Source organism: Alosa sapidissima, chromosome 24 (genome assembly GCF_018492685.1).
Source record: "Alosa sapidissima isolate fAloSap1 chromosome 24, fAloSap1.pri, whole genome shotgun sequence".
Taxonomy (NCBI): domain Eukaryota; kingdom Metazoa; phylum Chordata; class Actinopteri; order Clupeiformes; family Clupeidae; genus Alosa; species Alosa sapidissima.
In genome coordinates, this window is record NC_055980.1 from 20,772,026 (window position 1) to 20,783,848 (window position 11,823).

The 11,823-nt window shown below is 45.9% G+C and overlaps 2 protein-coding genes across 6 annotated transcripts in view; one reads left to right on the top strand and one right to left on the bottom strand.

Moving 5' to 3' along the window:
- Positions 1 to 3,077, top strand: part of tepsin (TEPSIN adaptor related protein complex 4 accessory protein) — a 9,985-nt gene extending 6,908 nt beyond the window's left edge. The window contains exons 12-14 of one of the 2 annotated variants that reach the window (XR_006027023.1): positions 1 to 122; positions 588 to 2,615; positions 2,650 to 3,077. The exon at positions 1 to 122 is cut by the window's left edge and continues 13 nt beyond it. Coding sequence is in view for 1 of the 2 variants with exons in the window: in XM_042082085.1 (XP_041938019.1) it covers positions 1 to 122; positions 588 to 1,322 (857 nt within the window). In the remaining variant the exon portion in view is untranslated. Of the gene's footprint in view, positions 123 to 587 lie in introns of both variants that reach the window. The other variant, XM_042082085.1, reaches the window with a different exon arrangement.
- Positions 3,078 to 3,170: 93 nt separating this feature from the next.
- On the bottom strand, positions 3,171 to 11,787 carry si:dkey-21c1.1 (protein FAM104A-like). 4 transcript variants are annotated; one of them, XM_042082089.1, is made up of 4 exons: positions 11,640 to 11,776; positions 10,585 to 10,744; positions 9,011 to 9,125; positions 3,171 to 6,323 (listed from the first exon to the last, which is right to left on the bottom strand). In XM_042082089.1, the coding sequence occupies exons 2-4, from the start codon at positions 10,599 to 10,601 to the stop codon at positions 6,042 to 6,044; spliced, it is 414 nt and encodes a 137-aa protein (XP_041938023.1). In that variant the 5' UTR covers positions 10,602 to 10,744; positions 11,640 to 11,776; the 3' UTR covers positions 3,171 to 6,041. The 4 variants fall into 4 exon arrangements, with proteins under 4 accessions (XP_041938023.1, XP_041938022.1, XP_041938024.1 ...); XM_042082088.1 differs by having other exon boundaries at positions 10,585 to 10,686; positions 11,640 to 11,768; XM_042082090.1 differs by having other exon boundaries at positions 10,585 to 10,686; positions 11,665 to 11,718.
- Between the last annotated feature and the right edge of the window lie 36 nt (positions 11,788 to 11,823).

Below are 11,823 nucleotides of genomic sequence, written 5' to 3' on the forward strand. Positions count from 1 at the left end.
CATTGGCATGCCTCATGTCATCAGACCTGCTGTCATTGGAGCAGATCTACAGTGTCACCCACAAGCGCCTCGCCCAGCTCAGCCAAGGAACACCTGGGCCTGTCACCAACAAAGCCACCAAGGTCCGACAGAACCCTAAACAGAATTTATTGATATTGAGAATTTATTGAGAATTTATTGATTTTTGTATGTGTCTTCTCTGTTTTTGACTGATGCCGTTGACACAGTTAGCACAAATCCTGTAGCGTGAACATAATATAAAACAAGGATAAATGTCACTGCTCAATTTAAGCCCCCAATGTCGTCTTCCAGGCAGCGCTGCATGGAAGGCACTAGGGTTGGTTAGGGTTAAGGTTAAAGTTAGGGTTAGGTGCCTTGAAGTTGACGATGGGGGCTTAAAACACCATCGAGCCATTTTTGTATGGTCTTGCTAGATCATCTTTTGCTCCTCTCATAATGTAGATATTAGATATTCATTCTCATGCAAATTGACTATGGTTAAGAGAAGCCTTCTGTTTAATAATTACGTGGGTATTTTGTACCGGTTATCAGCAATGGTATTAAGAATTAACTTTGACCCTTCACAGCTCCTGAGGCAGTTTGAGGCTCTCTTGGCAGGTCAAATACGACATAACCTGCCGTCCTTGGCCACGGACAGCCCCAGCCTCACTGCCCAGTCACCGCTTCCCAGACCCTCCCTCACCGACGGTGTCCTACACCCCAGCCCCATCACGGGGTCCCCTGCCACATCCAACCCTCACCAGGAGCCAGAACCCCAACTGGAACCAGGACCGCACGAGGAACCAGAACCAGAACCACCAACTAGGCCTTCAAGGAGCCCCCTCAGTGATCAGAACCGGATAGCGGGCTTGGGAAGAGGGCCACTTGACCCGACTGAGGGGCCCAAGGAAAGCCCTCCAGAGTCAGGGTATGCGGAGCTCGAGTCCAGGCTGGAGGGGTCAGAGCCAGAGCCAGGCCCTGGTGGTGAGGAGAGGGAGGCGTGTGAGGTTTTGCCCCCCGCCTCCTCCTCACCTACTCTGGGTAGACTGTCGCTGTTTAGTGGCATGGAGTTGGTAAACAGAGCAAGGCCTCCTCCACAGCTCCTGGAGACAGCTTCTGTTGGCATGGATCTGTCGGTTGCCACGACAACGGAGAACCCATCTGTGGAGATGGAGGAGGCAGAACCAGAACTTGAATCAGAATTTGTTCTGTCTCAGCATTCCGATTCAGACAGAGACACCAGTATTGTCCAAGCTAGTGGTGACCTTAGACAGCAAGATCGCCTACAAGATCGGTCTGCTTTCTCCTTCCTTAACGTATGATCCTTACTTTGTCAACGCATCACCCATTTTACCACAGAGTGTGTAAATAGTATTGAAGTGAGATTCATATTCTTTGGTACCTACAGCCAGCTTGGCCTCTAAGGAGGCAAGGCAGCATAGAAGCGAACACTAAAGCAACTAACCCGATTTTGCACTGATTACACCTTTTTTAAACAATGCTGCTAGTCATTTCTTGGAACTTTGATGCTTCATTTTGATATTTCTGTTGTTTTTTTTTTTTTTCAAAATATTATCTTTATCAAAAATGTTATCAGGTGCAATTTCATTCAGGTTAGAGGTATGTTGTTTGTCTTGCCCTTTATTCTCAGGGTACCCAGAGATTGAGTTTCCTGTCTCACAAATCCTTTAACAGCTGTTCACTCTGTTTTCACGGGTACAATATGAAGTTTTTTGTGCCGCCTCCAAAACACAATGGTTTGATAGTAAAATTACAGAAGCATAATTAAAAGACAGTGTTCAAATTGTTCTATTTAATCTGAAAGGTTCTCTGAATCTGTATTTTGATTATGGTTTCTGTCTTTTTTTATTGCATTTTTTTATAATCATAGCTAAATTCATAACTAAAATATTTAAAAGACTAACACATCAGGTATCAAGACATTTGAACATGCTCTGGAAAAAATTAAGAGACCATTGCACATTTTTCTGATGTCTTCCTCTCTCCTTCCTACAAAGATATGCCAATATGACAGGTCTAGAAACAATTCTGTGACCAGCCTAAAAACTTCATATTGCATCTTTAAACACTTGTGGCCACTAGAAGTCTTAAAGCCCGTTCGTTTCACGCAAGGCTACAAAGTGAAATGTGAGTGAAGAGGATTTGCCTCTGACAGATGAGAAAAGTGTCGCGTGTCACTCTAAATTACTGTAAGGCATGGCTTTCATCCTTTACCTCCCATTCTCCTGCAGCTACCAATGTTTGTTGAGCGGTTCCTGCATGTCTTTAAATGGTGTCCCCTCCACACAGACTGTTTAGTGCAATATCACAGAGTGCATTGTTGTTTGAGTGTGGTTGGAGGGTTGGTGGTTGGTGCGCACGTGGTTCTCACATACTTACTTTCAAGTCTTCCGTTATCTGAAACCTACAGTATGCAAAATCTGCAACTCGCAGCTGGTTATTTCACCTTGTTCCAACGTACAGATGAGGCCTGTGTTTTAAAGTGTGTGTGATCTTCCTTGATGCATGGCAAAAGCCCAAACTGTAAGCACATCAGCTTACCACCCAGAAAACACATATACCTTTAGGGAACATTCCCTAAAGGTTCTCTGAAGGTACAATAATACCTTTAGGGAACGTTCCCTAAAGGTAATACCTTTAGGGAACCTTCCCTGAAAGTTCCCTAAAGGTTCTCTGAAGGTAATATGTTTAGGGAACCTTACCTGAAAGGTTCCCTAAAGGTATTACCTTCAGAGAACCTTTAGGGGACGTTCCCTAAAGGTTGTGTTTGCTGGGCAGGCAAGAAGGTTGTAATGTTGGAATGGATAGCCTCAATAACGACGTCTCTTAATGTAACTGATGTGCGACTGTTGTGTTTGTGTGTTTCTCTGATGGTTCCCCTGTGTGTTTGAAGTGTTGTGATAAATTACATAATATGTCTATGAAACAGGTTGAGGCTTTATCCACTTCAGCAAAAACATGTCATGCTTTCACATGTCTGTAAACCAGAAAAACTTAACCTCACGGTGTCATTAAACAATCCAGAGAAGGTGGAAAGCTCTTTGTCAGTAACATTACATCTGTTGTAAACAATGAGTTGTAGAGGTTGTTGTTTTTTTTTTTTCCTTTGCAGGTATGTTGAGGGAATAAAATCACGCAGAACCTCAAAATTAAAAACAAAACATTTTAATTCTCCATAATGTAAGGAAGATCTCCAAAAAATAATAATGATCAAAAAACAACAACAGAAAAATTATTGTATATTTACTATTATAGGTAATGTACAATTCTGTATACAAAAAAATATCATGACGATTGTAGTAATGAAAAAAACAAACTCTCATCTAAAGCTGATCAAGTCTTTCCTGGGGAACAGACCACAGTGTTTGGAGTTGATCTTAACAGCAGAGAGGGACAGAGGGAGAGAGGGAGGCAGGCAGTGAAGGAGAGACAGGTGGAGAGAATGGGTGTAGGCCCTCACACACACACTCACTAAAGAAACGCCCGTCTCTACAGGTCAGCGTCTGTCCACACACACACACACAGGCTACTTGAGACTGGGAGGGTGCTGTGTGTGCAGCATTATTTTTAAGGGAGCCAAATAAAAATAAAAATAAAAAAAAACATGACACGGGCCAATAACAATGTAATTCTGAGGAATGAATGGCATTATCCCGCTATGCTTTCTGTACAGTTTCGTTGTATTCGTCGTGTTGTCGTTTCGCATTCAATTTTTTCATTTCTGTGGTCTTGTCTTGGAAATGGTACAGAAATGCACAACAAGAACAGCATGCATAGAATGGCAGTCGTGTTAGTGGAGACCGTTTCACATCAAGCCTGGAGAATTACATCAGTATTGCAGGTCTAATTCATCTGTCTACCCTAGGAAAAGCTGCATTAAGACCCCTTATGCTTTGGACCTCTGTAGAAACATGGTCTGAACATGCTTGTTCAGTAGCAAAGGTCTTCCTCCAGATAAGAATAACTGTCTCATCTTAAGATCCAGCTCCCCCTTCACATCCCTTCTCTCGCGCTCTCTTTTTTTTTTTACTTCTTTGGGAGGGTCAGAGGAATCTACACTAGATTATTTCTCTCCCAAAACACCGTTGTCCACTCACAACAAGGTGTTGCATCATGTCAACAATGTCACCCCCTTCCCCTTACTCTATCCTAGTGCGCCCGTCACTTAAAAACAAAAATAAAAGAAATGTTTTCAAACCAACCAGTTCTGACTAATGGCGCTTGCGAAGCATGGTGAAACCCCAGGAGAATGTACACTAGAGGCGTGTGGTGGCGTTGCTGGGGTGCCTGTGGACCACCGGAGAGTTCTATTCAGGGCCAGGCTAATTATAGTGGGGTGGACAGGGGTGTCCTGTCCATAGGGGAAATATATGCATGTGTCTAGTTACAAGAGCAGAAACCCACTGACCCCGGGCTGCCTGAGTAATTTTCTATATTTTCGTTACTCTCTTGCTCTCTCTCTCTCTCTGGCTCTGCACTCAGACCCAAACTCAGTGCTGAGACGGTTTGCCCAGCGTCTACAGGTGAGTCATGATATTCAAGAGCGGTCCACTCTCTCCGCACCGTCCCCCACCAACCCCCCCCCCCTCCGCATTCACCCGTCCTGGCATTGTTTGGGTCACCGGGACCCTCACAAAAGATCCATCCCAACCCCGCCACCCCCACCCCCTTCCCGTGAACCAAAGTGCAGCTCAAACCCCCCCCCTCCCCCCTCCACAAACCCCCGTCAAAGAAAATAATAAAATAAAAGTTCTGCCAGTGTTTCGGCTTCATGGCACCTTAGACAGGAGGGCATTCCCCCCCGCCCCAGCCTGAGAGTATAGGATATGTCTGTCTGTCTTTCTGTCTTGTCTGTCTGTCTGTCTGTCGGTCTGTCACCTGTGCTTTCATCTCCTAGGCTGGCTCGAGACACTAAAGTGGAACACTGCTTTTTTTATTTATTTATTTTTTTTTGCTTCTTTTTCGTTTAGTTTTTTTTTTTTTTTTGGTCATTTTCTGAAAGCAGTCCGCCACGACAGCTAAAAATCCCTGTTTCTCCGTTTTAAAAGGGGAAACGCAAACACACCATCATGGATGGGAGAAGAGGAGGTGTGGGGGGGGGGGGGGGGGGGGGGTAATGGGAGGTTCATGAAACGGAGACTACATGTTTGTGTGTGCGCTTCTGAGGTGCATACAGTATTGAGGTCCCTCAGTGAGGCGATTTTTGTTCCTGTTGACGAAATAAGGGCCCTCTTTAGCTTGCCTAGGCTGTTCAACAGGAGAATCAAGCAGGAGAACCAAAGGAGGAACCAAATCCAATTCCTATGTTGATCTTGTCAAACAATTCCAAAATTCTCCTTACCTGTGTGTACTCCATGTTGATATTGCCCAAACATTTCTGAAACTCTCCTCATCTGTGTAATAGTTACCTTATGGCAAGCTGCAGACCCACTGACAAAAGAAGTTAATCGTGTCTAATGTCAATACCAGTTCTACCAGTTCACTTCAAGATTTTCCATTGCATTGAGTTTACTAGCCTGGGCAAGAAAACTGCTGAAATAAACATGTAGACTTATTATTGCAAGCGTCATTCTCATTTTTCTTTTTCTTTTATGTAGCACCCAAGTGGATACAATATCCAACACACAAAAAAGGTCAACCCCCCCCCCCCCCCCCTCACATATGGACATGTTAAAAAAAATTATAGGAAGAGTGGGGAGATTGGGGGGGGGGGGGGGGGGGGGGGGGGGCAAAGTAGTCAAGCCACAGAAAGGTAGTTCACTCACACTAACTCTTTCACTCTCTCACACACACACACAACCACACTTAACATGGTGTGTGCATGGAGTGGGACAGGGTGGATGTGGAGGTGGAGGTGGACGTGCTAGGGGGTGATGGTGGTCGGGCAGAGGTGGAAAAGTACCCATGATGTCCCTCCAGTCGGTCCTCAGAGGGGGCCTGGCTGCTGTTTAATGCCCATGAGGGGTTGACTGGCGTGGGGGTTGGGTGGGCAGGCGGAGGGGGGCAGCGGCGGCGGGCAGTCATGTGGCGCCCGGGTGGCTCCTGGTCCTCAGGCTGGCGAAGTGGGCCTCCCGCAGGACGCGGTTGATGTCGTGGTAGCTCATGGCGTGCAGCGGCTCGTCGCCCGGGTTCGAGGAGGTCGCCGGGCTGCAGGGAGCCTGGGTAATGTAGTTCCCTCGGCCGCTGCCGTCCGCGCCGAAGGCCTTCATGCTGCCGAGACTACTGCTGCTGCTGCTGCTGCCGCCACTGGCTCCTGCCAGACGCTCTGGGCTGCTGATGCCGCTGCTGTCGCTGCTGGACGACTGCACACAAACAGGAGGAGGGCATTTCATTTCAAACTCAATGTATGGATTGGTATAGTATAGGTACTTTAATGTCCCCATAGGGAAGCTGTCCTTCAGTGAGTACAACATGTCAGGCCTTCATTGGTATAACAACACAGACAGGGTAAACACATGACACTTCACCATTTAACATATTGTGACACAACTAGGGAATATAACACCTCACCATTTAACACAAATGCCCCAGTTGTGTCACAATATGAGTATTGTGCATTCCCAGGAGAAAACAAGCAACAACAAAAAAAAGAGACTGACTTCATATACTCTCACCATCATATACATAAAGGGAAATATAACTGACAATCGGAAGTGAACTTTGATGCAGACAGATTGAGAGTTGAATGCTGTTCATTAGCAAATCTACATTCCTCAGCATTTCTCAGCATTTTCTATTAGGCCGATCTACCAGGCCTGTGTAGCAATATGAAGGGCTGTTCTGGCATGGTGGTCTTTGTGAGCCAGGCGGCATTTCCTGGCCCCACTGTTCTATGGTCTTTTGTGGACATCCTGAACATGAATTCTGGGTATCTGTGGCATCATTACTTTAATCAAAATTATGATTATCAACGGCAGGGATTTGTTCAACCGAGCCTCAGCTCCACTGATGACTGACTGACCACAGATTGTATAAGTATATACTCTCTTGATCCCGTGAGGGAAATTTGGTCTCATTTATCCCAATCCGTGAATTACACACACAGCACACAGTGAACATACAGTGAGGTGAAGCACACACTAACCCAGAGCAGAGAGCTGCCTTGCTACAGCGGCGCTCGGGGAGCAGTGAGGGGTTAGGTGCCTTGCTCAAGGGCACTTCAGCCGTGGATATGGGCACAGGAGAGCAGTGCTCAACCATTTCCCCGCCCACATTTTTTCTACTGGTCGGGGATCGAACCGGCAACCCTTCGGTTACAAGCCTTAAGCCCTAACCAGCAGGCCACGGCTGCCCAAGAGAGCCAGAGAGGAATCTAATGGACCTAGCCCATGTTAACCGAGGGTTCCCCGACCACCTTCAGAACATTTTAGGTGCGGTGGTAGTGTAGTGGCTAACGCCCGATTCACAGCGGATGCGTGGCGAGTGCATGGTAGCTGCGCTACCTGTCCGTTTTCATTTCTTCACGCGCATTAACAGGTTAGAGCGTGCACACTGCCTGCGTGACACGCACGTCTTACAGCTCCCACACACAGCTGCGTGCATCGCGTTGCTGGAGACGCATCCCATTCACTTTAAATGGGCTCACGTGATCCGTTGCCGAACTGAATTGTGGGTCCGTCGCGTCGAGTTTCTCCCGCTGCTCGCGTTGAGTAGTTCAGCTGTTGCTGCACCGGCCAATCAAGCCAATCTACGGACGGCACCAACCAATCACATTACGGTTTTACTTCAAGTCATTTGCATAGCTACCGTCGGGAACACCCACTGGAATGCGTTGACGGAACGCAGCTGTGTGTGGGAGCCGTTAGGCACGCGGCTCGAGCAGCGCTGCAAAAGCGTGCTTTAATAGGCAGACTGGCCGCAGCAGATATAAGAGACGTTTCTCGTATGAACGCTCACGTGAAATGCGACGCAGCAGCCACGGAACAGAGGCAGTCTGAATCGGCCACAATCTCAGAAATCTGATGGACTTTGTTTTTGCTGATTTTGCAGACCATGTAGTGTAGCATTGCTGAAAGAGGTCTGTTTCATATTGCCTACCACTACCATACATTACATCTACATTGCTGAAATGTTACATCTAAGTTGCTGATACGTTACTGCTGAAGTTCGGTTACATGTGTGTGTTCACATTCGTTACTGCTGCAGCGCTCCTAGACTCAACCTTACATCTTTCTAGTTTGATCCACTGGATTATTTGTGGCTTTCTTCGCACATGAAAAAAATCGTCTCCATGCCAAAGCTCTAAATAGATGACTCGCAGCTGCAGCACAGTACAAGCTACACCTGAGCCACGCCCATCATGCAATGTGAATGTTCTAATCTAACCTGTTAACATTGGGGGCAAAATCGGCAGGTAACACAGCCGTAACATAAACGCCACATACAGCAGTGAAATCGTCAGGTAACGCAGCCATAACATAAACGCCACATACACAAAGGCGAAATTGGCCAGCAAAGCAGCCATAACATTAACGCCACATATGCAGCGGTGAAATCAACAGGTAACGCAGCCATAACATAAACGGCACATATGCAGCGGTGAAATCAACAGGTAACGCAGCCATAACATAAACGGCACATATGCAGCGGTGAAATCAGCAGGTAACGCAGCCATAACATAAATGGCACATATGCAGCGGTGAAATCAACAGGTAGCGCAGCCGTAACATAAACGCCATAAGCGCGTGCGGTGGAATCAACAGGTAGCACAGCCGTAATATAAACGGCACATATGCAGCGGTGAAATCAACAGGTAGCGCAGCCGTAACATAAACGCCATAAGCGCGTGCGGTGGAATCAACAGGTAGCACAGCCGTAATATAAACGGCACATATGCAGCGGTGAAATCAGCAGGTAACGCAGCCGTAACATAAACGCCATAAGCGCGTGCGGTGGGTGCGGTGGAATCAACAGGTAGCGCAGCCGTAATATAAACGGCATAAGCGCGTGCGGTGTGAACAGGTGGCAGGTGATAGAGCGGCTCTCGTACCTCTGAGTCCCAGGCGTCACGCCCCAGGTCGGGCAGAAGGGCGTTGCCCCCGCCAGGCCTCTTCGCCTGGGGGAGGACTTGACCGCCTTCACTGTCACTGCTTCGCCTGCGCTTCCTGTAGGGGTTTAAAACACACTCACACGCACGCACACACACACACACACACACACACGCACACACACACGCACACACACATGCACACACACGCACGCACGCACACACACACACACACGCACGCACGCACACAAACACACACACACGCGCACACACACACACACACACAAGAAAGAATTCATAAGGCAGTGAATATGTGAAATGCAAGTGCACCAGAAGGGTTAAGCCTAGAACCCATGTAGAGATCACTGTTCAATTCTTATCCAGTATGAAACCAAAACCACGCATTCTGTTAGCAGTTTTAAAAAAAAAGGGAATAGTAAGAAGATTTGTGCAAAGGTTTTAGGATAAAAACATGGTGGGTTACCGACATACCAACAGAATAATGAGAAATTAAGCAAGTTTATTTCCAAAACCAAGGGTCCCTTACACACTAAGATAATGTTAAGCTTACATGAATTTGAGCAGACTATACTTGAAGAAGGACACACAAAAAAAAACATGACACTGTAGCATTCCGTATCCTTTGCTTGACTCACAGACTGATGTTATTGGGCTGATGAGATGAGTGGGGAGGGGGGGCATAGTACAATACAAAAGGGTATATGGAAATTGCAGGGAGTGAACTGACTGAACTCAGAAGTCACTGGCGTTAAAAGCACTTGACTCTACACACCCTCACATAGGCTGAGTATATTAGTCAAATATCCTCCTACATTCTTTATTTGGTTATTCCGTTAACAGTATAAGCTTGAAATACATGGCAGGCAGGTACAAATACTGTGCCTTTCTGTCATATCTGCAAACATGGTTGGGAATGATGAGCGAGCCAGCCAACCAGCCGGTGACGCCGGCTAACGCCTTTGGAACACCGGCCTTTAACGTTCAAGCGCTAAATAAACTGCTTATACAACATCGTGTAGTCATTCTAGTTATGATAGAACATGGCTTGCTTGCAGGCAGTTAGTCACCATTCACTCCGCTCTGTGAGTGCCTTCATATCGAAGGCAATGACTCAGCTAGTACGGCAAAAAATATCCTGACCGGGTTAATTTTGTATCACCCAAAATCTTAGTGCACAATTGCATTACCACAGATAGAGCTCATATCGGGGTTAGTCAGGCTGCCTAAAAATAGCAAAAGACATTGGGTTGGTGTGTAGACCAAGTAACACTGCGCCTCCTTGATACAGTTTTATCTGCAATGGTAACGTTAGCTAGCAGCACCTCGAAATGATCTATTCGGATACAAGTGCAACCATACCGAGTTACATCACCATTGCCGTAATCCAAATTGATATTGACAGCTATTGCGTAATTCCAAGTCGATTAGCCATAAGTAACTGCCAGCGATTCACTAAATTTAACCACAACAGGTGATGCCATGTCATAACTGAACAAGGACATAACGTTGACGATATCGCACATTTTACGACTAAGATTTGGATTTTGAGATCTTACCTGCTTTCTGTCAACATCGGACGTGGTGGTTATTTGGCAGATGGTGTTTGGAAAGACTGACAGATCACGTCGTCTTGAGAAACCGGGTCCGTGTGTAACTAGCTAATGAACAAGATGGTGGAACGTATTTTCACTTGGCTGTTTCCAGGAACTTGTGCCACTAGTTAACAAACGCCAGACAACTAGATGTCAACTTAATTAAAAATGACAAAACCATGTGCCAAAACACTACATACATGCGTACTTTAAAACTACACAAGTTATTAAAACACTTGTCGTTCATGACATCAAAACCGAAACCCACTATTTGTGTTCAGCACAGCCAATGCAGTGAGATCTACGGCCTGTAGCAGCTAGATCTATGTAGCTGGCTAACTAGTAGCTTTAAAGAATGCTAACGTCAGCTGTGTTGTTCGGCGACCTAGCTTCTAGCTACAATAGCAAGTTGGCTAAATAGCACCGCCCGCTAGCGTTACCTTAAGTTTGTTTACAAGTAACGTTTATCTGACAATATTTGTGTGGAACTTATTGGCGCTACAGTATCGCACTAACCAAAGTTCACACATAGTCAATACAGATCCGATAAGAATGTTCTTAAAATGCAACCCTATCTATCTGGCAAGCCGGCTAACGTTACCTAGCGATACCATTATGCTTTGATAGTGACTGACAGCTTACAGCTAACAAGCGGTGCACCAATCGTATAACAACCACTTAAGGAAGATTAAACCGCTAACCCTTTAAGTTTAAAGTTGGCACAATCATGAAAATAAGTAACAACAAATAAAATAATTTGATTTACACGCGAGGTAATTCTCCAGAGTTGTTTTCAAGCAGCTAGATGCATCAAACGAATTGCAGCTAGCTAGCCATCACTTGGATAACTTTCCATGGCTTGCTAACAAAAAACAGGCTAACTAGCCACCGTTAGCAAGCTAAAGGTAGCAACTGTGCCTGAAATCTCACACACTTTTCATTACAGTCACTGAACCTTCAACTCAGTACATATAAAATAGCAACTGTATATAGAAAACAAGAAAAAAAAATCACATTACGTTGAAATCATGCCGGTATCTGCACCTAGTGACACTCGTCTCTGTGTTGTCTGTGGTTACGTCTCGGGTCACCTGCAACTGCTGCGACTACTGCTGTTTACATTACTAACTGACGTTAGGAGTGCCTTCGATCAAAATAGTGACGTAATACAGTGGAAAACCCGAGGGAGGGATTATTATGGGA